General features: G+C 37.0%; 1 protein-coding gene across 3 annotated transcripts in view; it reads left to right on the top strand.

The window, feature by feature from the left end:
• The window catches only part of SMAD2 (SMAD family member 2), an 86,989-nt gene extending 69,339 nt beyond the window's left edge, over positions 1–17,650 (top strand). For 2 of the 3 annotated variants that reach the window (XM_070361830.1, XM_070361829.1), the window contains exons 7-11: positions 5,211–5,264; positions 6,466–6,678; positions 9,032–9,169; positions 9,485–9,629; positions 12,692–17,650. In XM_070361830.1, coding sequence (XP_070217931.1) covers positions 5,211–5,264; positions 6,466–6,678; positions 9,032–9,169; positions 9,485–9,629; positions 12,692–12,815 — 674 coding nt within the window. In that variant the 3' untranslated portion in view covers positions 12,816–17,650. The remainder of the gene's footprint in view (positions 1–5,210; positions 5,265–6,465; positions 6,679–9,031; positions 9,170–9,484; positions 9,630–12,691) is intronic. The other variant, XM_070361831.1, reaches the window with a different exon arrangement.
• Positions 17,651–27,585: the final 9,935 nt, after the last annotated feature.

Genomic DNA, 27,585 nt, shown 5'->3' with positions numbered 1-27,585 from the left:
ATCTCTATTGCGTGTATCAGGGACCCAGATGGGACGTCCGCATTCCAACCTCATAGACTGTGAACGCCTTCCCTCATTTCTAGTCTGATAGAGGGTGCGGTTTACTCGGAATTTTCACCTGCCTTCAACAAGTCAGATATGGGAGTTAGAATTGGCTAGTGAAGAGGACTGTATCTGTGCTTGAGCTTCTCATATTCCAGTTGCCTGTGTGTGGCCATTACATTTTTAGCTGGTTTGTCCTTTGGCAAGAATAGTCCTGTGTGTGCTAACTTGGCAGATACTCCCAGCAATGAAAATGGTTACCACTCCCTACTTAATGTAGGAAGAGCTCATCCCTTTCGGTAAATGACTTACAATTTAAATGAGTCTGTAGTTTTGGGGTCACTTTTGGTAAAAATACAATTTTTTAGTGTTTCTGTTATTTTCTTATTGTAGGAGTAAGGGTTTTTCCAACATCTTCTATATTCTAACCATAAGGGGAACCCTCTACAAATTACTAATAAAAACAAAAGGAGAGCAACTGTATTCTCATTTTGAACACAAGTCATGCTTATAGAAAACTTGGAAACACATAGAACATAATAAAGAAACACGAAGGAAGTATGTAGTTTTTAAACTGGATTTACGTAGTTTCTATGTCTTATTTTTGCTTAATCTCAAATTTTTACCATTCTGTGTCAAAAGTTCGACAGTGTTTTACAGATTAAACTTCTGATGCAGCATTTTGAATTATTCAACAAGTGGATATTCATTATGAAAAATTAAAAGCAGGTATTTAATTCATAAAAAGCAGTACCACAATTAATGTCATAGAAGGATAGATAGAAAGAGGAATTTGCACCTAGGATCTCAGATTCTAGAAATTCTGTTCCTGACTATTGCAATAGGCTTCCTCTGGCGTGTTTCTCAAGAGATGGAGAAAAATGCCTGCTTTTGCAGTATTTGCTGAGGTAGGATTTGGTTGGTGATCAGGTAGGGATATGGTGGAAGGAGTAAGCCAGCATGACGATCAGTTTTTTGAAAGGTTTGTGAATGTGATTGGTCTCTGTATTCAGTAAATGAGTTTTTAAAAAATCATATGTTTAAGCCTTTTTTGGTATAAAAACAAAATCATAGATAATTTTAGTTCTTTGGGACTGTTTTTTTGTAATTTGAATTTAAAGATGATAAAATGAAATTATTTTAAGGCCTTTAACTAACTTTTCTGTCCTCCCATGTATTCCTTTTGGAAGAATAAGTCTATTTTTTTATTTGAATGATAATTATGGTTAGTTTATATACTGAAACTTAAAAAAAGTAAAATATACATTTTTTTGCCATTAATTTTGCTCAAGAAATTCAAACTAATTTTAATATTTCTCAAAAAGTTATAAAATAGATACTAAATATGTAAGTCATATCAACATGAATCCCATTTGGAGAGAACTTGAAGTTTTAAAATAATCTGAGCAAGAATTATGCAAGATATAAAACCACAGAAGAAAGGGTTGATAAACTTAAGTAAATGACTTTTAGAACATTACCGCTCCATACCTTTAGAATGACCAGAATCTGAAATCTGGCAAGGAAGTGGAGCATCAGGAACTCTGATTCATTGCTAATGGGAATGCAAAATGAATGGTATGGCCACTTTGGAAGACAGATTGACAGCTGCTTACAAAGCAGCACATACTTAGCATGCAATCAGCAGTCATGCCCCTCAGTAGTCACCTAAAGTTGAAAGTTTATGTTAGGTACACACAGAAACTACCACTTGGATGTTTATAGTGGCTTTATTCATTAATTGCCAAAATTTGGAAGCAACTAAGGTGTCCTTCAGTAAGTGAATGAGTAAATGAACGATGGCACATCCAGACAATGGGATGTTATTCAGCTAAAAAGAAATCTGCCAGATAAAGGCATGAAAATACATGGAACCTTAAATGCATATTACAAATGAACTCTATCTGAAAAGGGGACATACCTCTATGATTCCAACTATATGACGTTGTGGAAAAGACACAGACAGCTATAGAAACAGTAAAAAGATCAGTGATTGCTAGGGATTCAAGGGGAGGGAGGGATTAATACACAAAGATTTTTAGGACAGTATAAGTATTCAGTATGCTGCTACTATAATGGTGAATACAAGTCATCATACGTTTGTCAAAATTTATAGAATGTACAGCAACCAAAGATGAACCCTAATATAAATTGTGGGCTTTGAGTAATAATGTCTGTGTAGGTTCCTCAGTTGTCGTAAATGTACATTGTGATCTGAGACACTGATGGCAGGGGAGGTTGTACATTTGTGGGTAAATGGGAACTCTTGTACATTATTAATGCTCGATTTTACTGTAAAGCTAAAACTGCTCTAAAAAAATAATGTTATTAAAATTTTTTTTATTTTGAAAGATAAAACCAAAAAACTTGGGGGAAATATGTATAAGAAGTCTCATAATTGATTTCTAGATTTAAAACCTACAAATCAAGAGGTTAAAGACAGTGCTTAATAGATAAATGGACATAAAGGACATGAGTGCACTATTTATAACAAAATAAAAATAAATAAAAATTTTAAATGTAGGAGTTGCCCCATTTAAATCTTTCAAATTGTTGTATGTCAAAAGGTAGTGACATGGCGTGAAGAAATGCTCATAAATTGTTGGTGGGACTGAACGTCCTGGGAGGGTCCTTATAAAAATTTAACCTCACATTCCTTTTGCTCAGCATGTGCTTGTTGAAAAATGTATCCTACAAATATATGCAAACTTGTGTGCACAAGGATTTCTCTAGATGTTTTAGCTGCAAGTAATAGAAACTAGCTTTAAATAGTGAGATTATTGCTTCTCATAACTGCGAGTCCCAGACTTCAGTAGAAGCATGTATATATGAATAACTAACAGAGTAATCATGATTTAACCTGGCTCTTTTTTTTTTTTTTTTAAGTTTCTAAAAACTTCTGCCACCTAATACATTTTTATCTTAATTCTAAAAATTTTGTATGTGATTATAACCAACTTTTCATAATCTTCAGTTCTAACTTTGATCACATACGACTGGACTCAGTCAAAATTAATAAACCATGACTCTACTGGTCATTTCTAATAAGTATTTAATAGAGAGAGTAAGCAGTTAAAAGATATGAAAAATTGGGCCGTTTCCTCCATTTCTAATAGTGGCTCTGTTTATTTTATCTTAGCTTCAGGAAACAGCAGTGGGTTTTAGTTCATTGTTCTAAATATGTTTTGACCTTTCATAGCTGTACCTGTTATGACTTGCCAACAGATTTTTCAAACTGAGGAACAAAAAAGAACACAAGAACTTTGTTATAGAAGGCTATTCTGGCTTCTCAGAAATCATCACCTGTTCTGTATTTGTTGGCTCGTTTGTTCGTGTGGGGGCCGCCGTTTCACCTGTGTGCCTGGTGTTCTAGTTCACGGTCGTGTGGAGAGGGAGGGGCACATCAGGGGGCTTCTGGCCTTACTCTACACCTGCGCCATTGCTATAATTTTAAAACTGGGGAGCTGTAGGTCTTGCTTTTTTGGGTAACGTTCTCAAAATATGTAGAGGATAATGAGAAAACAAAGTGTATCCTACAGTTATGATTATTTAACGACAGTTTACGGCAAACATGTTTCAAAATTTGCCTGAAATTGAGTGAAGTAATGTCTCACTCTTCTGTCTGTGGTGTTCCTTCTTCTTCTTAACTTTTTGTGTTTGTGCCCCTTCCTTCCTTATTTTCTTGATTAGATTTAACCAGTTTACGTCAAACTGGAAGAAACAAATACTTTTTTCTAAGAAAATATAGTTTGCTGAAACTGACTCCAGAGAGTAGAGCTGTCTTAACAGTCATCTTTCGTAGAGGAAATAGAGTGATGTCTTAGAATAAACCCTAGAAAATGATTAACTGTAAATGATTTCACACAGGAGTTCTACCGAACTATTAAAGCATATGTTATTCCAATACTATTTAAACTGTTACAGAACATAGAAAAGACATAAAGCTTCTAGCTTGACTTTATGAAGCAGCATAACATTTGTGCTTATAACATAAATCTACAGATCTTTACTGCTTATGATTATTTATGTAAAATTTCTAAATACAGAATTTTATCTCTTATCCTCAAAACCAGCATCATACTTAACGGGCAAATACTAGAAGTATTTCTTTAAAGTTAAGAGTAAGATAAGAATTTCCCCATCACCACTTTTATCAAAATGTCACATACCCCCCAATGATTGATTAATTATGTCACATAGAAGTTTTTTAATACTGTTTAATCAAAATCGGGCTGAAAAATAAGACAGATGAATAAGTATTTGCATCCCGTACAATGAAAGGACTAATATTGCTAAAACATAAAGAGCCTTCTGTAAATCAGTGAGAAAAGTGATCAACACCACAATAGAAAATTGAGCAAAAGAAAAGAACAGACTATTTATAGGAAGGAAATAAAATATAAACAAATATCAAGCTGCTGAGTGTCATTTATAAGGGAAATGCAAATTAAAACTATACTTGTTGAGACCTTGTTCTCATTTATCAGCAATAACACATGAGCCTCCCCTCACTATTTTGTGACTGGGAGTGTAAATTGATACAACCTTTGTAGATGACAATTTCGGCAAAACTTATCCAAGTTACAGATGGAAAGCCCTTTGATTTGGCAATTTCCCTTTTAGAGTCTATTCTTCAGATACAATTCAGAGTATGCAAAATGTGCAAGATTAGTTGCTCATTGGAATCTTGGTTCTTGAACACCTGTCAACATGGGATCATAATATACCATAATGTAATGTTATGGATAGATGTGTAAGTAAATAGTAAGGAAATGTACCAGCATCTCTAGATGTTGATACAGAAGAATATGTAATAAAAAAGCAAAGTTCAGAATTGTGTTTACCATTTGTACATAAAAAGCAGGAGGCACAGAAATACATTTGCTTGTATGGTTTGTAGAATATTTCTGGAAAGGTACACCAAGAACTGGCAACATTAGATGCCTTTGCAAGAGGGTAACTTGAAACCAGGACTTTTTTCTATCTTTTATATATTGAAGCTCCCAAAATTAAACGTCCCATTAAGCATTTGAATTCTTGGCAAATTATCTGTGTTATTATTTATGATTATTAATACAGCTAGATACAATAAATTTTATTATTTGGTCAGAGGTTTTGAAAATACTTTCTTTCATAAGCTGTTTTAAAATTGAACCCTTTTGTTTCAGGATCTCCAGCAGAATTATCTCCTACTACTCTTTCCCCTGTTAATCATAGTTTGGGTAAGTTGCAGATACTTAGAGGTACTCTTCCACCTTTGTATTTAAATGTCCTTTCTGGTAATTACTTTCCATATATAGGAGAAAGAGAGCTCAATGAATAACAGATGCTTGTTCAAATTAGTGCTTTTTTAAAAACGATACTGATAATGTGCCTCAATATTACTAAAACACCTTTCTCCTGGCACATAATGAATATAAGAAGTTAATTTTTATTCATGGAAATCATATGCATTGTTCATGAGGAATTTTATGTCCTATATGGCTAGACTTTATGGGTATATTTAGTTTCTATTATATTTTATAATAGCAGTTGTTAATATGAGACTGTGATAAATACAGAGACTTATTGCTCGCATATACATGTGATATGGGAGATACATATGTGTGATTGCTAATGTGTATGTATTTGTATTGATACATGTGCATATGTATGTTTGTGGGTGTATATGCACCTTGGTCTTCATTTTATACAGTTTCACAATTTCTCTTTAGTTTCTACACATTGGAATTTATTCTGCAAAATTGTCATTTTTTTCCTGTGGTATTCCTTACGCAATTTAATCAAAATTACAGCACTTAAATATATATGGTCTTTGTATTCCCGTGAAATACGTAGATTCTTTCGATTTACATTGTGTTTCCACTTGCATACTTTGTGTTGTATTTTTATTTCTTGTGTATATGCAGGCTTTCTCTTTTTGTAATTAGGGTAACTCAGTAAGAAACTCATGTTAAAATCGACAAATGTCAAAAATATGTCATGTTTTGTATCCTGTCATGACAGGTTTTTTTTGTTTTTTTTTTAATCTTGGGCTGTTGATGTATTAATCCTTGCTTTAGCTTTGTTCTACTCGATCCTACCCAAAATTAATTGTATAATGCAAATTGACTTATTTTACATGTGGTACAATTGGGGTAGAATTACTAGTGGAACAAGTTATGCACCATAAAGCCTAAAAAAGATGTTTGAAGATTTGGATGACTTAAGGAGATAGGGGAAATTTGAGAAACTGAAAATCTGCTGTGATCTTTGGAATCTGGGGTTCGTGATGTAGATGTTAAGTCTGTTTCCTGGGCTATTGCCAGTATAGGCTGGCATAGAACATGTAAAGATAATGATATTCAGTCTATTCTTGGCTTGACATGGCTTGAATTGTTCACACAACATTTCTTTTATGGGTTTGTTTTTCCCCTCTGCCAGACTTGCAGCCAGTTACTTACTCAGAGCCTGCGTTTTGGTGTTCAATAGCATATTATGAATTAAACCAGAGGGTTGGAGAGACCTTCCATGCCTCACAGCCCTCGCTCACCGTAGACGGCTTCACAGATCCATCAAATTCTGAGAGGTTCTGCCTAGGTTTACTCTCCAACGTAAACAGAAATGCTACGGTAGAAATGACAAGAAGACACATAGGTATGTTTGTTTTCCTTGTGAGAAACCAGTGCCGTTTACTCATAACGTGAGCACTGCGTGGTTTACCACATCAAGAGATTGTGTGCAGGAAAGCCTGCCTTCTCTCTGTCAGCTTAAGTGCAGTCAGGTTGCACAGCTTCACCGCCTTCAATAGTGATTCTGGTGATCCTTCCTCTCTCTGCGAACTTTTATCTTGAGTTTCTCTTTATTTGGCACCCTCGACACTGGGAAGTCCGTCAGTAAATATGTGTTAAAATTCCTTTGCTGAGCCTCTACCAGTCATAAAGTTGTCATGTTCAGATTTTAGGGTTGTAATTTTAGCAAATCATGAATTTTTTTCAGTTTGTGTACATCTCCTAGTTTTTTCTCCGCTTCAGTGAATTCATAGATCTGTACACTATTAATCTAAAGCAAGATATCTAAAACAAAAACCACCATTAACTTGTTCAGAAATAATTCAGAGGATCTTAGAATGTGGTTGTCCCAGGTACCCTCTCAGGGAGTTTTTGAGGTGAAAACTGTTTCGTAATGGTACTAAGGTGCCGTTTGCCATTTTCACTCTCATTCTCTTGTGACTCGACAGTGAAGTGTTCCAGAGCTTACAAGGCTTGCGATTTTGCAAGAAGTTAAACACAGACTCTGATGAGAATTCTTCTGTCTTAAGCCCGACATTAAGAGGTTTGCAAAGATATAAAACTCTTCTCACTAATTTTTTCCTTACTTTGGGAAATAGTTTTCATAAACTTGTTTATGTTAATATGTAGTAAGTTTACTATTTTGATTTTCAAATGAATTAATTTTTTTTGAATCTTTAGTTTTAACACATAGTGTGGTAAGTTTGCATGTATTTAAGACATATGAATAGCAACATTTTGGCACATTGGGGTTTTTTGTTTGTTTGTTTTTGTTTTTTGACAATGAGGGAAATAGTTTGAGTGCTACTAAAATAACTGAACATAATTCTCATCACCTTAAAGAAACTTCTTTTAATAATAGTGTGCTTCTGTTTTCATTTAATTAACCATTACCTCCTATGAGAAGTAATGCTGATCACTGAAGAGTCTGTGATACTGCAAAGTGCTAGTGACTTCAGAGATGTTTGTTGGCTCCGTGTGAAATTTCTCAAATCTTGCTTGATGTATAAACTTTACATAATCTCACTGAGGTACTCAGATGTCTTGTAAGTGACGAAGGCCTCTGAATATCCACCCTTCTTTAACTAGTTTAACCCTTCTTTAAAATAGTTCTGATTTTTCTATGTTCTCATTAGGGCTCTGCATAGAAATGTAACAGGAGGTTAACTTTACCGTATTTACTTCTAAATAAGTAGGGTTACCCTGCTTTTTCACCCTACCTCATCTGAAGCTTGAGGTCCCCTTCCAAGCTCACAGGTGATTACTACAGAGTTCACTTCCTTGAAGTTGTAGCAGTGAGATCCTCATTTCCTACAGACTGTCCACTAGAGGCTACTCTCAGCAACTAGAGGCCAGCTGCATGCTCTGCTGCATCTTTACAGTCAGCAGTGAAGACTGTTAAGTTCTTCCCCTCCCACTTTGAGTCTCTCTTGCCAGGACCAGCCCAGTCCCTCTAAGGTTTGTCACCTGATTAAGTCAGGCCCACCGAAGATACTGTTCGTTTCTTGGGGTCAGTTGATTTAAGAACTATACATCTGAAAAATTCATTTAAGCACTACTTAGTGTTTGACTGAATAATTGAGAAGATAAACACACCAGGGATGAGAATGTTAAGTGCCGTCTTAGAATTCTGCTTTGCACAGTTTTTTTTTTTTTAATCCTTGTCTTTCTTATATTTTATGTATATTTGATTTGTCAAATTCTGAAAGAGGTATATTAAAATCTCCCAATATAATTTTTTCTTACCTCATTCTGCTTTTGTAAATAGAGATCTGGTTACCACAATAATATATAGTTTTAAAAGGGGCAGATGATAATTTTTATTATTTCTTTTCTTAAGCATAGTGGGTTCTTTAAAAAGAAAAACTGTGTATCTTAATGAAGGCATATTAATCTAGACATTAGTTAATTCCTTCAAATAAATTAAATTGCTTTATTCAAAAATATGATTTGTTTGAAATTCTTTATTTTGCTTATCCACTTTTCTACATTAAGCACTTGGAATGAGCACATACTATCTTTAGGAATCAATAAAATCATTGTTGAAAAATACTTGGAAAAATAATAGTATGTTTCAAAGTTAGATTTCAGAAAAGCATAGCTGTGGGAGAGATCATCACGATACTTTATACCATTTTACTTTTCCTCTAAGAATCCTTCAGAAGTGATGTTGAAGTAGTAAATGTTGTAAAACTAATTCCATATATATTTTGTTGTAGGAAGAGGAGTGCGCTTATATTACATAGGTGGGGAAGTTTTTGCCGAGTGCCTAAGTGACAGTGCAATCTTTGTGCAGAGCCCCAACTGTAATCAGAGATACGGCTGGCACCCTGCAACCGTGTGTAAAATTCCACCAGGTATGGATCCAGCAATATAAATGGGCCTATCATGTCAACTTGCTGAATTTTTCTTTGCTATTAATTTTTGAAATCAGGAGATGATTTGCATGCTCATATTTAAATGTCTGTTGGAGAAGGAAATGGCAACCCACTCCAGTATTCTTGCCTGCAAAATCCCATGGACAGAAGAGCCTGGCTGGCTAGGGTCCAAGGGGTTTCGCGACTTAGCAACTGCACCACCACCACCATTCTAATATCTATAGCTCTTTTAAAATGATTCTCTTATACTATCTTCTTCATACATAATGTTTTTATATATTTTTTCAATTGTAGGCTGTAATCTGAAGATCTTCAACAACCAGGAATTTGCTGCTCTGCTGGCTCAGTCCGTTAATCAGGGTTTTGAAGCCGTGTATCAGCTAACTAGAATGTGCACCATAAGAATGAGTTTTGTGAAAGGGTGGGGAGCAGAATACCGGTATGAAATACATATTCAATTCTTAAGTTTCTAGAGTGTAATTCTTTTTCTTCCACTCCTTGAATCTTCTGAAGTTTATCCGTATTTTCATTGAAGTTTATAGAGAGCAAATCTTTATGTAAAATAACAAAAGAAAGTTGGAGGCCTCTAGATTCAAAACTATTGCAAATTCCTGTGCTGGCACCATAGAACATAGAATTAAAACGTGTATGGACAGGCACTGTCACAGAATGCAGAGTGTTAAACACCGTAAATGGCATATTGGAAGGGTTACCAGTTCATGGAAGGAGAGCTGTTTTGCTGGGGCCAGGAGAGGTAGAGATGGCCCAGAGTCTGGGTTCTAAAAGGTGTCTAGGATATCAGTAGTCATAGGTGTACAGGGGTGGAAAGTGATGATCCTGGCAGTAGAATACAGTTCGGTTTGACTGGAGTATAGAAAGTAAAGAATAATAGGACTGGACAAAGAAGTTGAGATGACTTTAATATAAGGTTAAAAGATTGAACATTATTCAGTAATAGAAGGGGGTATTTGGGTACCAGACACTGTGCTGTGTTTTAAATGCAGTATCTCACGCCTCTCGGCATGGCTAAGAATTACTGTCGCTGTTTTTATTCTTTCTTTATAAGGTTGCAGTCTTTGTAAAGTTTTAAAAAAAAGAAGGTCCAAACTCAATATTTATTTGGAAATAGGCTTAGGTGAGATTTAATAGTTTGCCCAAGGACACGTTCTCAGTGGTAGAGATGGGACCTGAGGAAAGCTCTCCTTGACTCTTCTCTAAGGATAGTAGTAGCAGTTACATAATTGAGTTTTACCAGAACCAATCTGTCATCAGGGAGTAAGATCAATTAGGCTGTTGCTAGATTAAACAGTTGATTGGATTCCACATCAAATAAAGGGAATAGTTCATCAGCATAATAAAATGAATAAAACTATAAATAAAATACTTAGCTTTTCTCCAGTTCACATTACTTACAGTCTGAATGTCTGCTTAAGAAGATACTCATATGGTATAGTAATAATACTCCTGTTTCATTCAGCAGTTTGCACCCTTCTTAGAATTTATTTCATTTGAACTTGATTCCCTGTCTTAAATTTTGAGGTGTATGACTTTTGTGATGATGAGATTTGAGATCTACTGGTTTGACTACTTCTATAAAAATATACAATGTGTTATATATTTGTATCTAAAGTGAGACTTGTCACTGTTTTGTCCAAGTTATGTTAGTGCAAGAATTCATTTTTTGACTTTGCTGTAGCTCTCTTTTGTTTTAATCATTTCCCCTTTGAGATGGGATAACTTCAAACAATGCTAAGTTTCTTTTTTCCTTTGAACTTGGATTGAGTTGATATTAAAATTAGATTCGGATAGTACTGTCTGATACCAGTTTATTAGGTCAGACATTCTTTTTCTCCTTCAAAAGATTATAATGTTGTGAAACATGGTAGAAACGGAGTGGCATTAAACATGAGTTACATAGGTCAGGGAGAATGCCATGTGTATCTATGGGTCTCCTGCTAAGACCAACGTTGATTGGTGGAAAGAGATACTGTCTTTCATTCACTGTGGTCTCTGCTGTTCTTTAACCCAGAGATAATATAAAATCTATACAAGAAGCAGTAATACACAGTATGTATTCATGGATAGTGGAGTTTCAGGTACATCTACTTTGGATAATAAAGTTTCCTTTAACATTTACAGATCAAAATAACTTAGATACCCATATATCTGTGAACTGTGGAACCTTTTACCCTTAATGACACAGGTGCTGAGGAGATAGATTTGATGTTTGGATTTCTAAACTATTTTTCAGTTTCTTTAAGTGCCAGCTTGATTCCCAGCATAAAAATCAGGAGACACAGTAAGGGGAAATACAGATGTGTAAAGAATTCATGTCTCAGTTAAGTGAGTGAGTACTGAAGTGAATAATCAGGCAGGGGCACAGATAATGTGAGGCTCAGACCCTGAGACAAGGGTTTGCCTGCTAGACGTTTACTCAGGAAATGGAGGGAACACTGCCAAGGAAGGAGGAAGTAAAGAAGAGAGGCAAGGGAGGGAATATGACACATACCACTAGAGCTGTTCCCTTAGGAAAACTTTGGGAAGAGTAAAGGACACTCAGAATTACGCCACTTGGAGGGAAAGGAAACTGGGCATTTAAATGCCAATTCCTGTGTCATTGGTTGAGGTCTGTTCCTGGAGATGTTAATTCACTGGCACTTCTGGTCTGTTCCATATATGGACAGAGCAGAGGTTCGCAGGCACAGAAATGCAGATACCTACAGTTAGAAGTGGGCTGGAGAACACTGAGAATCTGAAGGGAGTCGCAGAGCACCAACACCAGCTGCTACAGAAAACCACATCCTCTGAAATACAATGGTAGTTCTAGGTTATACTGAGCATGTGTCACTTGGAGGTGAAGAGTTGATCATGGCCTTTCCTCATGTTTGCAGCATTGTCACGTTGAAGCAAATAGACTTACTGACTTACTGTATATAATAAATAAGAACTAAAATCTGTATGTGAAAGTGACAGGATGTCCTTGAACAGTTTGCGATTTTTAGAGGATAGCTTGTTTAGTTGAAGTACTTGCGGTGTTTCTTATTAAAAACCTGCATGATTTTGCTAAAAGGGATGTTGGTTGTTGGTTTTGTCAGGGGACATTGGACCCCAGCTTTGAACATTCTGTGGTAAGCTTGGGTCAGAATTTTTGTTTTGATGTACTTTAAGTCCGAACTCTGTTCCATTTGGACTTCATTTTCTGTTTGAGTATTTTCTATTCTTCGGATGATTAATAAGTAAAGTGATTGTATATATTCTGATTTGCTTGGGACAGTGCTGGTTTATATCTCTTGCCCTGCCAGTGATTATTTATAGTGTTATAAGTACTTTGTTAGACGTTAAGGATTAAACAGTTTTCAAAATAATAGATGTCCAAACTTAATACTCGTTCAAAAAAGAATCTAGGTTTTCGTATATACAGCCTATTGATTTATCTTAGTTCTTCCATATCCCTGTTATTCTTTTGATTTCGTAATTATTTTCTTTCATTTTTTTAAACAGAAGGCAGACGGTAACAAGCACTCCTTGCTGGATTGAACTTCATCTGAATGGACCTCTACAGTGGTTGGACAAAGTATTAACTCAGATGGGATCCCCTTCAGTGCGTTGCTCAAGCATGTCATAAAGCTTCATCACCAATCAAGTCCCATCAAAAGACTTAATGTACCAACTCTTCTGTCATAGTATTTGTGTGTGGTCCCCGTGGACTGTTTACTATCCAAAAATTCAAGAGAAAACAGCACTTGAGGTCTCATCAATTAAAGCACCTTGTGGAAGTGGTTTCCTATGTTCGAATATTAGATGGGAAAATTAATGTCTAGAAATACTCTCCCGTAAAGGAGGAAGAGAAGATTTTAAAGACTTACTGATGTCTTGTTGGGCATAAACCTGAGTGTCCCAAAGGTTTATTAATAACAGTAGTAGTTATGTGTACAGGTAATGTATCATGATCCAGTATCACAGTATTGTGCTGTTCATATACATCTTTAGTTTGCATAAATTAGGTGTGTGTGTGCTGCTTCTTGATTTAGGCAAGCCTTTATAAAGTTACAGTACCTAATCTGTTATTCCCACTTTTTTGTTATTTTTGTGTGTCTTTTTAATATATAATATATATCAAGATTTTCAAATTATCATTTAGAAGCAGATTTCCCTTGTAGAAAAACTAATTTTTCTGCCTTTTACCAAAAATAAACTCTTGGGGGAAGAAAAGTGGATTAACTTTTGAAATCCTTGACCTTAATGTGTTCAGTGGGTCTTAAATATTCATTCTTTCTGTGTTTGTTTACTTACTGCTAAATCTCATTATAAGGAAACTTTATGTAAATCTTTCTAAACCTCTCCTCCATTTCTGCTTTTCCACCAAAACAGTGTAGCATGACATCCATCATCATCAATGGTTGAACTGATACTGCCAGCACCAGTTAATTCTGAGTACAGTGATAATTCATATGGAGTAAGTCCCTTTGTCTTACACCAAATTTCAGTTTCAACAGGTAATAAGAGACTTGTGTAACCTGGCAGTCTTTTGATTTATCTTTACACCTCATAAAAAATGCACAGGTGGCAGTATAATTATTTTCAGGGATATACTGCAATTACTTCAATATATTTATCCTTTCTGAAAATTCAATCTAAGAATATAAACCCCCTTTTTAAAAGATACTTTCAAATATTTCAGTAGCAAACCTCTTTTGAGTTGAATTTCATTGGATTTAATCACCAGACTGTATTACGAAATGGACTTTTGTAAATGTAATTGCTTTGGCAGAATACCTAGAAAAGTGGTGCTGAGGTCTGATCAGCAGATAGGGGCCATCTGTTTTTAAGGTATGTTGTATTAAATTTATAAAATCTATGTTATTTTACATAATTATGAATTCTGAATTGTAAAATTTGGGGGAGAAGCCGTTTAGCAAGTTTTTTATCTTATGAATACCTGTGGTCTGAGCTGTTCTTAACTAATCCTGAATATGTGGTGACTGTTAGAAGCCACCATACTTCATGCTCTGCAGGGACAGGCACGACCAGAGGTGTCAAAAGCTCTGTTGGAAGTCATTCTACAGCAGATAATCCTTATTTTATTTAGTTTATTGTTAACTCATTCCAGTTTAAACTTTTCTTGTTTGCATCTCAATAGAAACAGCCAGTAACCACTCCTGGTCCCTTTCTAGTAAGTTTTCATATTTTTAAAGACAGATTTTCTTTGGTTGGTACTTGTGTTTTATAACCACATTCACCTGTATGTACAGGTGTTATTTTCAGTACTTTCCGCATTTGATTGTTTTCTGTCAGATACTCCGCGTTTTCCTATGTTTGTATATGCATGTATATGTTCGTGTAAACTTGGTAGAGTGGTTTTTCGTTCTACAGATATTTATTGTTCACCTGTTACGTGTGCCAGGAACTTTCTTAGCCTTTGGATAAAGGTGAACAAGACAGCTGTGGCCCTTACCTTTGCTGAGATAGCAGTTACTCTAACAATTAGCGTATTTGTCTATGAAGGAGATAAACAGGGGGCTGTGATCGAGCAAAGCAGAGGGAAAGCTTCTGTAATGTGATGATTGAGCTAACACGTGAGAAAGGAGCAAGCCATGCGGAGAGCCAGGGGAAAATAGGCATTCTTGGCAAAGAAAATGGCATCAAATGCAAAGGCATATTTTAAAGGAAACTCATCACTTATTAGGTGTTTATGCTTTATACAAAAACCTCTTCACAGATCCAAACTTGAGGATCAGATTGGTCTACAATTTATAATGGTGGCCTTATTTTGTAATGGACTGCTTCATGTGTCATTCTTGTTAGTGTTTCCTCTTCCTCAAGTCCTTACTATAAAAAGCTTGCACCAGGTCACTACCATTTAATGGAATAACCCTTTCTTTAATTCTGCCTTGGGCAAATTTTCACCGTTGTCGCAACTGGCTGCTTGCTTCCAGACGTCCTGCTGCCCACTGATCACTACTTGTACAGCCCGTCTTGTGGATGGTATAAATGTCCCAGGTATCGCCACCCTCAGACCTGTTGAAAGTGTGGAGGCTCTGCCCTTTGTACTTGGGAAGTTGTGTGATGTTAGGGAGTACTGTTCCTTGTCTGGGGTCAAAGAACAACTCAAAATGCTGGAAAGTCCTGGCTGTTACTCTTGCATTGGTATGTTCAGCAAAGCAGTGCCGTCTGTAGCATTTCAGTAATGGATCACGTCTCTACAGTCGTGGTGGGATTCTTCTACATAGTGTGAAGCTGGGACTCAGCTCTTTGGAAGCCCCTATTGTATTCAGTAGTTAGACCAGTCAAGCAGTTGACTTGATGGTGGGGGTGGTTACATTTGTATGAATATGTTCAGTGGTCTTAATCTGCTTTTTAATGAGATGCTGGTTTTGCATTTTGTTTTGTCCACTGTGGCCTAATTTTTGCTGATTGTTTTTTTCCTTTACAGGGTTTGTTTTCGTTCTTCTAAGTGATACGATCTCCTCTTTGTAGAATTTTGTCTTTATTTAAATTAGCAACATCATTTAGAATTTCTTCTACACAGTGCTGGTAATGTCCTCAGTTTAACAACGTGAGAACTGAAGGATCATGCTCTCTATCACATTTCCAAAATAAATGGTGGTTTTCACACTGGATTACATACATCTTAGGGCTGGTTTAGGGAATTGGAGGCTAGTTTATTCCCACTGACTTTGGCCTGGCTGGCCAGTGGCAGCTTCATTTTTATCCTGTATTGGAGTTCTACATAGATTTCTTTTTTTTAAAGTTTCACTGCTTAATAAAAGGTTGACTTTCCTGACTGGGTTTGAACTAACCATACTAACTAGTTGTAATTGTGCGTTATGATATACCTTCATTCAGTGAACACTTACTGATGCCTGTTCTTTACCCAGCCAGTGTAACGTTGAGTGGTAAGATGACTGGGATTTGGTACTGACTCTTAGTCTTGTGGGGGTTACTTTCTCCCTCAGGACCTGTCACTTTGTCAGAAGAAGCCCTGCCTAATTTTTCTTGAAACCTAAATATTCTTGTTCTGTATTCTTATTCTGTATTCTGAGTGTGTACTTGCAAGTTGTTAATATCTAAGGTTTTTTTTTTTAAACCTTAAATCATATTTAACGTTTTTGCTTACTTCATCTGTTCTTTAGACATTGCCAGATTTTCTTCTTTGTTAAAATTATTTTAATTTCACTTTATTTGTGCCTTTATTGTCAGTTTCATCAAGACTAAGATTTTGAAGGTGAAAAACAATCAGTCTAGTCTCTTGCTAGTTCAAATCAAATAAAAGAGTATATGTACCCAGTTCGTTTCTCTACCTCTTCCAAAAACTGTCCAAATATATCTTTCACATCTTTAAAAAAAAAAAAAAATTAAATACTTTGAGCATTTATTCAATAATCAGCACCTTCCTGGTCTGGTTGATGGTGGGATGTAATATAACGCAAGACAATCCTCACTGTTCTTAACATCTGTCTTTATGTACAGTCTTGACTTTCATAGCTTAGTGGTTCTGATTCACAGATTGCTGCCCCTCCACCATTCCCCCAGTATCTCTTTAGATAATTAAGTAGTCTGTGGACATAAGCAACCCATGATCTTGTCTCTCACTCTGGTGCAACGCGTTGAGGTTTAGACATAACAAATAACTGCCTATTTTCTTTCCTTCATGAACTTTGTTTTACTGAGCCCTTTATATTCCTCAGCTGAATTTCTTTCTTGCTTGCTTCTCTTGACAGCATGTATCCCTAGTGGTTTTGCTGATTGCCCCCTTCCTTTCCAACCATGTTTTATCTGCATACATCAGAGTGTTTCTATCCTTTGAACTTTACTAAAGACCAAAAAGGATGGTGCTGTTCACACCCAGGGTCCTAACTTTTTTCACCACGAAGGTTGATGTTCAGATTAGTTAAGTCACTTATAAGTGGTTCAGAAATTCTGTCCAGTTAAATATGTGTGGTGTATGTGTGTGGCGATCAAATAGCATGAATCATCACATTTTGTTTAAATTGTGTTTAGGATTATGAACTTTTCCAGCAGTTGCAGCCAATAATTTCCCCATAATACCAGCCCAGTTTCCACCTTGGAGCATATTGAGTTGTTGTGTTTAGTACAATCAAGAGTAATAACAGTAGAGTGTGGTGTCCAGAGGTTGTCAGAATTCTGTTGAGTTCTTTTTAATATCTTCCATTTCAAAGTTTTTATAAATATTTTGTCTGTTCAGACTACCTTTTGTGTGTGGGGATCGAGGGGCAAATTTTATCTTGGGAGTGGAATTCCTGTGTTGGGAGCCTCAACCAGGAAATGTGAGCTATACTGGATACAGATAGCCTCATGATCGCTTTTATGATAAGTTGTCTGATGTGTTCACATAATTTTTTGGGTAGGAGCTGTTTTCTCTTGGATATTATAGCTAACTTTATATATAGCATAACTGCCTTAAGTCTTTTTAGTAGGAAATAAATTATATAATGTGTATGTATGGATTTATATATACATATACACTCATATAAAAATCTTAACAGTAGGGGTTGTCTGCACACATTTTAACAGTATTCAATGATTTTATTTGTTAGATCTCAGTAAAAAATTCCTAAGTTGGCTTGCAGACATCTTCCTTTCATGGACAGACCATCAGGGTAAATTTTTTATTCTGCCAGGGTCCTAATTTGGTGGTTCTGTTAGTATGCCATTTTTAGGCAGCTTGACAATTAAGAATCAGAACTGAAACTGACATAAAAAAAAAAAAAGCTCTTGAGTGGTCTCTGTGAAAGGTACTGACTTCAGATTACATAAAAGATTTTTTTAAATAATAATGTTAGGTTGTGTGCCCCGGGCCCCTACTCTTTTTCCCCCTGGCATAAGACTGCTGCTTTAGATAACCTGGGAAGTACCACTACCAAGTCAAGTTTTCTGTAATTAAGGATAGCCTAAAGATGACTTTCTTAGCTGTGCTCAGCAGAAATGAATTTTCCAAGACTCTCTGGGTCATTTCTGATTTACAGAGGATCTGACCAGAGTGTATTATTAGCCTGAGTTAACTTCAGTGTCTGTTGGTTCACTGCCATGAAATCCTCAATAGACCCAGATTTTCACCGTTGGTTGAGATGTAAGGGCCCTTTGAAAGAATAATGCCGCTGATGAAGGAAATGAGTATTCATTAACTCCACACAAAGGACTTCTAGATTTTTCTCCCCCCACCCCTGATTATATTCTTCTACCCTCTTTAAAAAGAAAAAAAAAAAAAAAAAACCTCTTACTCTCTCCAGAATTTCCAGTCTGCTCTTTTGCAGGGTTGGGGTGGGCGGGGTGGGGGAGGGGCGGGCGGGGAGGTGCGGGTGGTGCTGGGAAGGGTTTTACTTCCTCTTCTGATTAAAGATGCTTATTTATTGAACCGTGAAATTCATAATATATTGATTTAAGGACAGAAGTGAAGTTTTAGAATTGTAAAAATACTTAACTATTATATATTTTTCATTTCACACTTGACAGTTTTTTTTCTCCCTGTGGCTTTAAAGCTTTTGGCTGTTTTTCAGTGTTAGTCTCTAGGTAACTTGCTGTATTTCTGGTTCTGTATTAAGTCCTGCCGTTTACAGTGCTGTGGCATAAAGTTGGTTCTCAGCATAGAAGTCTTCCTAAAGTCTTTTTCTTCCAAAGAGATTTTCCTTTCTCAGTAATTCCTAAGATGATACTTGTTTGTCACTTTCTTTATTCACATTCTTGGATTGTTCAAACAAAAAAAATTGTTGGTGAAAAAGATTAGGGTCCTTTTCTGATGAATGTATATGTACCTGCATTAAGAATGTAGTCATTTGTTGGTTTTATGTAACTAGTATATACACAGATTAAATCAGGAGAAAGAATTATCTCATACATAGCATGTAGGTAACATGCATGGATTTTACATTTTTTAAAAATACCCTATTTTTTTGGCAAAATGTAGAACCGAAAATGGTCATTTCTTAGACCAGCTTTACCTCAGGCTTCATTTTTGCTGTTTTGACCCTGGGCCTTTAAGGCATAAATATTTATATCTTTTTATTACTGATAGTGAAACTGTGACACTAACCATTTCTGTAATACAAGACGGCAAAACAAGAAAAACTATAAAGATTAAGATGAAAGCAGTTGTGCAGTTGATGAACTAGATCATAGCGTTGTAGGCAAAATAAAAATGTGCATATCTGAGAATATTTTTTTTGCCGTCTCTCCCCAAGGCCAGACCTTCTGGTAGAGCACAGTTAAAAGTAACATAATTCTGGGCCTTTATAATCTGAGGGAAATGGCTCCAGTTGGCAGTCTTCTTGTTAACATATGAAGCCCAAACGTGGGAAATGGTTGGCAAAGAATATTTTCACATAAAAAAAAGAATATGGAAAGATATAAAACTGGATTATTCATTTAGCTCTGAAAAATCTCAAAAAGATATAGTAAAATACTATATAACTGGACAAAACCTGAAGAACCTATAGAGGATTTATGTGAAAACAGGCTTCAAGGATGAACTGTTACATGCTCACCAGTTTGCTTAAGTTCGATCAACGTGTTCTTAAAGTAAGATATTTGTGGACTTCTAGGAACTAGCGATTAGCAGGTGTCCTAAAAAGATTTTTGAGCTGATTCCCTCATAAGTAGCCCTATATGCTCTTGAAGATTCTTACCCTTCCTCTAGTGATCCTAAGGGAGGAGTGAGGAGTGCTCTTTAGGGTGGCAACCTGCCCTGGCATGTCTGGGACTGAGGTGGTCCCCTTGGATGCAAAACTTTGTGAGTGCTAAACCCAGGAAAGCCCAGGCCCACACAGCAAGGAGGAGCTGATAGCCCTGGCTATTCTTGTGACTTAACCTCACCTTAAACATTGTACTAGTTTCAATTAAGTTCAATTGCCTTACGGCACGTGTCCTCCGGTCACTTATTACTGTGGATGGAATGTGAGATTTAAGACAAATAATAGCTAATGGCACCAATGTGCTCTTGGTAGTGAGACTAACAGTAATCCAGGAAAGATACCCGGTGGTTGAATGAAACAGAAGAGGCAACTAGACAGTGAAGTTCTTCAGAACCTGTGTGTATATGTAAGTACAGATCATGTCTTTATGGGGTTAAATTATTATATCTGAAATTTAAATTCTCATGGTAAAAGAAAACTGAGGAGCGTGGATTTTTTCTCTCGAGGAAAGATACGGCCTTTGATGCTCTATCTTCTGCATTCCCCAGACTGTCCTGCTCAAGAAGCCAAAATGTGGCATTTTTATGTTTATTCTCAGTGAATGTCGTATGGTGATTACTAAATGCATCAGCCAGGGGCAGATCAAGGAACTGGTGTTCTGATCCACTCTGAGCAGCACCCTCAGTTCTGATAGCCTCCTAGCCCTCAGGTGCTTGCCAGCTATGACACCGACACGGGAGGCAAGATTCCTCTAAGACGGCATTGATTTTGTAATGCAATATGAAGGGTGCAGAGTCTGTTCTTGTTCCCCTGTGGTAGTCTGCAGACTGCATCCTCTCTGTGCACTGTGATGTAGACGGTAGATGTGTTCTTTGTAAGCTTTAATCCTATGATTGTCAGAAGTATGATGTGGTTCCATTTTTAAAAAATTAAACAATGAGCTGAGGCTTTATTTCAGCTGGTTTTCAAGTTAAAGTTGTGAAATACTGATTTCCTTCCCTCCACCCACACCAAATACTTTAGTCTATTTAAAGTACAAAAAAAAAAAAAAAAAAATAGTTCTACTTAAGAAAACATTGCTTAAATGTCCTGTGATTTCTGGTCAAATTTTATATATTTGTGTGTGTCTGTATGTGCTTTCACTTTTTACCTTGTTGACTCTCTACCTGTGTTAACAGTACTGTCACCATTGAAAGGTGAACATTTTTCCTAGCATTAAAAAAAAAGCCATTTGAGTTGTTAACCATGTTATTATGGGACTAATTTTTTTATTGTTTTTATTGATCTTAATTTAAACTGATTTTTTAAAGAGGGGATTATATTTTGCTGACCACACTCTAAATTATATGGAAACAAAAAGTTTTGTTGTGTGTATTTCACATAATGGAATTATGCTATTGAGTGACTCTTTTTATTTTTTAAGTTTGGTGTTATATGAAAAGTTTATCCCACTCCCTTGGCAGACAGATATACACTGCTTGGAATAGACGCACACAGCACATACCTCACAGAGCTAGCTGATTAAGCATTTTAGTTTATTTCAGAGCTTTCCTGTGCCAAACTAATGATCTGATACTCATGATTGTTCAGTGAACAACAGAATAGAAGGTGAAATTCACATTAACTCTCAAAATGTACTCTTAGCAAAAAAAGCAATTGGTATTTTTAAAAGACTTCATTGAAAAATAATACATACTCATAATTGTATCATTGTTATGAAATAATTGAGAAACAAACTTTTTACATCAACCAGACTTTCTTTGTGCCTTGCAAGAGCTCAGTTCCTAGGATGAATCAATACTTCTGAATCGTTAGCAGACTGTTTATTTCAGACCATTTAAGACGCTTACTTTAGGATGTATCAAAAAGGACTTCAAAAGCTAAAATGCACTATGCTACTTGGTACCGAAGAGCCCAGAGACTAGCTTGATTTTGTTAACAATTTTGTATTGGTAGGAAACCTACTTAAATCCTGCCTAAATTGCTACACCATACAGCTCTATTAATTTAAAAGGAGCCATTGATTTTCAGCATGACTTCAGTTGACAGATGACTAAAACAGATCCTTTTCCTGTCGTCACTTCACCCTGGGAACATCCCTGCGTGTTAACCTACTGATAGCGATGCTGGTTATCTGCACCATGAGATTTTTAGGACAAACCCCCGTGTCCCTAATTGCACATATTCAGTGGGCCGAAGAGTAGGAGAGAAGTATTGTTTGCATGTTTGGGCTTTCTCCACATTTGGCAAATGCTTTTATCCCACTTGCTTCAAAACAGATCGAAAGTCCTAGTGTGGGAAGCATGCCTATTAATATCAAACAAATGTATTTCGGTGCACTCCTTCTCGGCACCAGGTGTGCCCAAGAACTAGAGTGAAGACCACATTCGTCTGCTGCTCAAGAATATATGTGTACCATGCAGTTGTCCAGCTTCTTTTTAACACACTCTCATCCTTTTCATCAAAGTAATACAAGATAAGCCCAACCTAAAAATTAGAAGTTTGCCAATGTAGGAGTCCAAAAGAAAACAGCATATATAAAAGCTGTTTGCTGCTGCAGTGAATAGATACTGAGATGCTAGTTTGCATTCTTAAAGTCAACCACATTGACTGAGGGCAAGAACATTGAATCAGACTGACGGGTAGCAAGTTTGTGATAAGACCACACGATCTTTGGGAAGGTGCAAGAGAATACAGAGTACTACTGTGTCCCAGTCCAGCTACGTGACCTTATTGGTTGTTACAGAATAAATGGAGTTTGGGATACGTATCTGCCGTAGATTTTACAATCCTCCATTTGTTTTGTTGGCTGCCTTTGCACCTATTAATACTTAATAAGATTGCTTAAAGAGTAGTTTAGGAAAGAAAGAATATCACAAAGAGATGGAGAGGACTTTTGGGGCCAGTCAAAATGAGATCTTGGAACAGAACTTGTGAATCTGAATGTGCGTGAAAGCTGGGCAACTACTGAACCTCTATGTGTGGTGAGCAGGAAGCTGACAGCCACGAGCTGGGAAGGTGCTACTGCGAAGCCCGCACCTAATAATAAAACCTAGATAGCCAGGAGGTAAAAGCCATAGCTAGCTCTACACCTTGGGTCTCCATCTGTATAGAGACTGTGCTGCTGAGCTGGCTGGCTGGAGGACATGAGAACACCAGCCATAGTCCCAGCCCAGGATGGAGTGCTTGTTTAGGGCAGGGGGAACTTAAACATGTACATATACATGTGTGTGTTAAGTGGAATTTAACATTTTGCTCACAGCTGGAGAGGATTATAGAGAGCCCTCTGAGATTTTATGCAGAATTTTGTGTATGTATTTTATGCAGATTCATGGTGAGAAGTGGTACTCATCAGAGAGGCCTTACCTACTGCCCAGCAGCGATTCCATTGAGACCACCCATCTTGAGCTTAGAATTAACTCTAATTTTAAATCTTGTTTAAGGGTTTTTTTTTCATGAGAGATCTTGACTCTGAGTGATATTAATTTCTTCTTGGCAGTATTTGATCACAGTATTTTAAATATAAATGCTACGTAAATAAGAATATAATCGATGACTCACTTTGAAACAGTTTTCATTTTTGAAGTATGTTTGGGCTGCAGTGGAAAAAAATAATTTTCACAGGCCCAGCTTAACATCTGGAATCAAAAGTATTCTAGGTTGCCTTTTTATTGGGTTGGCCCAAAAGTTCGTTCAGGTTTTTCTATAAGATGTATTGAAAATATTTTTACATTGAAAAAAACAGAGTCTTTGTTTTACGCAAGAACCACAAGCTACTTCATTCCAACTTTTAAATCAAGATCTTGAATAATAGCGTGTGGTATTAACACATTTTAAAAATGTACTTAGTCAATCACAAACACATTTTCTAAGGAATTGAATTTTATAGAGATAATTGAATGCTTTCATCTGTAACAGAATTAGTGGCCTGCAAACCACTGTGGTTTCTTGCTTTGTTCTGAAGTTGTTGAAGGAGGAATTTTCTGCTCCAAGTTATATGTATAAAGGAAGTACGATGCAAAGTGAAATGCGATTTTTAAATTCTAAAGCAACAGCCACTGACAAGATGTCCTCTAAAAGTTTAACTACTTTTTAAACTAAACATATCATCCCAGTATCTAGGTGCTTAAATTTAACCTAAGTATAAAATATATTAGTAAAATCAAGCTAAACTAAATTTGAAGTAAAATTTCTAGTAATATGTATATAATAAAGGGTGTGACTTTCATTCACCAAAATGTTACTTAATTCTCTGTTCTGCTTCCCCCTATTTCCAGCCCACCCTTGTAAACTACAGTTAAAGTAACCCTAGAAAACGGCCTTATCTTAGAATATTTCATTGATTTGTTTCTAACTTTTTTTAAGAGCCAAAATCACAAAAGAGAGCGATGTCTGAGAGTCTGGTTTGTTATTACATCTTTCAGAAGATCACCTTTAAAATGGGTACATATTTCATATATTCTCTTTTAATTTATATTTTCACTGGTATTTCACTCTATTGCCACCAAGGAACAACTAATCTTCACCTTTACAATTTACATAATTAGTGATTGGCCGAAGAGGAGTATTGAAGATAAAATCTAAGATATAACTGAGAAATGGTGGGAGATTTATATAATTTAGTCTCTTTGGTTGTCTGGCTGTTTCTCAACTGTGAATAGTAATGTTTTAAAAGACATTTAAGCAACAAGGTGCTAAGGGTGGAATGCTTGAAGAAAACAGCCCTGTAATGGTCAACTACTTCAGTTATCTTGAATAATGAAATAAAACTCAGTTGCCTTTTTAAACAAACTTTTTCTGTCTTGAATGACTTTGGACAGAATAACATTCTGCTCGTTGTAAGCCTTGGTTATCATTTCTGATGTAATGGAAAATACAACTGAACTCAGAATCAGAGGTCTTGGGTTTGGGCCTTGATTCTGCCAATTTGTGGTAACTTTAGATAATTTCACCAGTTTGCTTCAAGTTCCTCCTTTCCTTCAATCCTCCAAAATGAGGAAGTTGCTGTTCAGGGTGGTTAGGAGGATCACCCAGAAGAGGAGCTCAGTGCTGGAGGACTGAATCCACAGTCGATGGAGCCTCAGGAGGTGGTAGCAGGGAAGAAGGTCTTTGCCACCAACCTGTCTCAGAAAAGCTGCGAGAGATCCCATACCAAGAGATGTCGAGTCACAGGGGCAATTCTCGGTTGCCACAGAAGTAATTCACGACAGCCGTAAAAGCCCAGTGGCATGCAGTTATAAACATGCCGTATACAAATTAGGTCAGCGATTTAGACGGGGCGTCTCTGCGTAGTTGCAGGTTTGCCTGGCTCACTAGGGAGGGGGACTTGACTCAGCCCCTCTCTGCGTGCCATCCTCCTGCAGCTGCCCCAGGCATGTTTTCATGAGGGTGCAGGGGGGAACGGCAGGGAGGCTCAGCCCCACAAGGCACTTTCCGGTCTCCTGCCTCCCTGCTGACTTCCCCAGAAGGGAGCCCCCGGCTCAGCTCAGCATGGAAAGGCGCCACGGTGAAGTAGTGGAGGAGGAAGGTGCCAGGAGGTGCGAATCAGGGCCGGAGGCTCTCCATGCAGCATGCCCAGGCTTTGTACTTACTTGCCAGTGAGGAGTAGGAGATGAAGGTCCCACGCTGGGATCTGTTTAGCTCAAGTGTATTCAATCCATGGAGCATTCAGTAGAAACCTCTTCCAATACACACCGTGAAGGTGAGTTAAAACCAAAGCCATGTATTTTCTGTCTACTCTAGGTTCTTAATTCCGGTTGTCCCTGGCCATCATCACATGACAGAATGTTACATGATTCACACCACTTTCAAAACCTTTCTGGGACTTCTTACGTGCAAAGGAGCTGTTTGCCTCTTGTACCTCACGCTGACCCTTTCTGGAGACCTGGCATGCTTTAGGGAAGCTTCACCAGTAAGAACAACGGATCACAGTATGTCGTAACTCTGACACATTTTAAAAAGAAACACCGCAATTATCTGTGTCCTCTTGATTACAGATATTGCAGTTGTGTGGAGAGTCTGAGTCTCTGCTGTTGAGGAGGTTGGCAGGTGAGCGTGTCTCGTGATACGGCCTAGCTTGGTAGCCCCTGAAAGTGGAATTGACTTTTCAGCCTTCAGCTTTGTGTGCCCAGTGTTTCCTTACCATATATCTCAGAAGTCTGGGTATTTCTCTTCAAGCATAAGTTTGAACGAGCTCCCCACACTCCCCTTTAATGGTCACTACTACTATTGATGATCACATTCATGTAAATACACGAAAATATTTTGTGGACTTTTATTGGAAGCATAGAGATGGAACTACTTTTATTTAACATTATAAAATACCCATTATTTTTGTAAAATACAAAAACACCAGCAGAAAAAAAAAAAATCACCCACCCAGATAAAAACCAGAGAAAAAACCACTGCACGGTGTCATGTTTTTCCTGTCCTCCTTACTTTGGATATATGTATTTTTAACGGGAAATGTTTCAAGCATCTCTAGCAACACATTTAGTTAGAGGAAGCTATTACAAATCATAAGAAAAATCTCTAAAATGCATTAAGCAAGCCATAATTGACATGTATTTTTTTAACTTGCTTTGAGCAACACAAAAATTTGCTGTTGGACAGATTTTAGACATTTCATGCATGAAATTTTTATGTGCCTCACCTTGACTAGTTACTTTGGTTATTGTATTTGGAACCAAACGTTTCTTTGTCATGTCTGTTGCAAGCGTCCTAAAATAAAAGTGTGCAGTGGAACCAAGGAATTTTGTTGATCAACTAGCATTGTCTTCAGATATAATGAACATAGAAAATGTGTTGGACTTACATATTAAACATGCCACAGTACCATTTGTGGTTACTTTCTTGTTCATGTTTTGGTAAATCACTTAGGCAGTTATTAGGTGAAGTTCTGTCTTATTTTCCAACTTAAAAATGTATTATCCAAAAGTATATATTTTACATACAATCTAAAACTGTCACAATATGCTTTGGTATTTTTTTTTTTTAAAGCTACACACTTATATAAGGATTTTTTTTTTCATAAAAAAATCAAAACTTCTGAACAATACATAGATAGGGTTAAAAAAAAAAGAGAGACTTTCCTTCCATTCCAATCCACTTTCACAGCCCACCCTGAAAAAAGCCTTTGGTATTTTTGTCTTTGCTAAACATGGACTAGGAGCTAAAATTTGCAAGGAAAGTTGATCTTATCTCCAGGTTCTGAGAGGCCCCGTGCTGAGAGGTGTCTTTACTGTCCCTTGGATGTCCCCCCTGCTAGTACCACGTGAGGCTCCAGAATTTTCCTTCTCCTCACCACCAGTTCCTTCCCCTCCCCTCCTCAGTCCAATGGCAGAGGAATACTTGTCTTGTGTCAAGACTAAGCCATGGGCTCCAAGCCCAGGTGGTTCTGTGTGGCTTCTCTAAAGGGCTTCCAATCAGTCATTCCTTCTCAGATTTTCAATTCTCAGTCACCATTTGCCCCTTCCTACAGCCTGTACATATCCAGTAACTCCTACTCTAAAAGACAACAGGAAATGCAGACAGACGTCCTTGCAACCCTGTCAGGACTGTCCCGCTGTTCCCACCACGTGTGTTGAGATTCGTTTGTACCAGCCACCCTTGACCGTCTTACTGAAGTCACCTTTCTGTTCCACTTGCCTCTGGATGCTGCACTGCTCTTTTCCCTTTGACTGGAAGGAAGCCATGTCCTGTCCAAGGCTAATTCTTGAATTAATACCAGGGTTTCGATGACCAGTT

Source organism: Bos mutus, chromosome 24 (assembly GCF_027580195.1).
Source record: "Bos mutus isolate GX-2022 chromosome 24, NWIPB_WYAK_1.1, whole genome shotgun sequence".
NCBI lineage: Eukaryota > Metazoa > Chordata > Mammalia > Artiodactyla > Bovidae > Bos > Bos mutus.
This window is presented reverse-complemented; position numbering and strand designations above follow the sequence as displayed.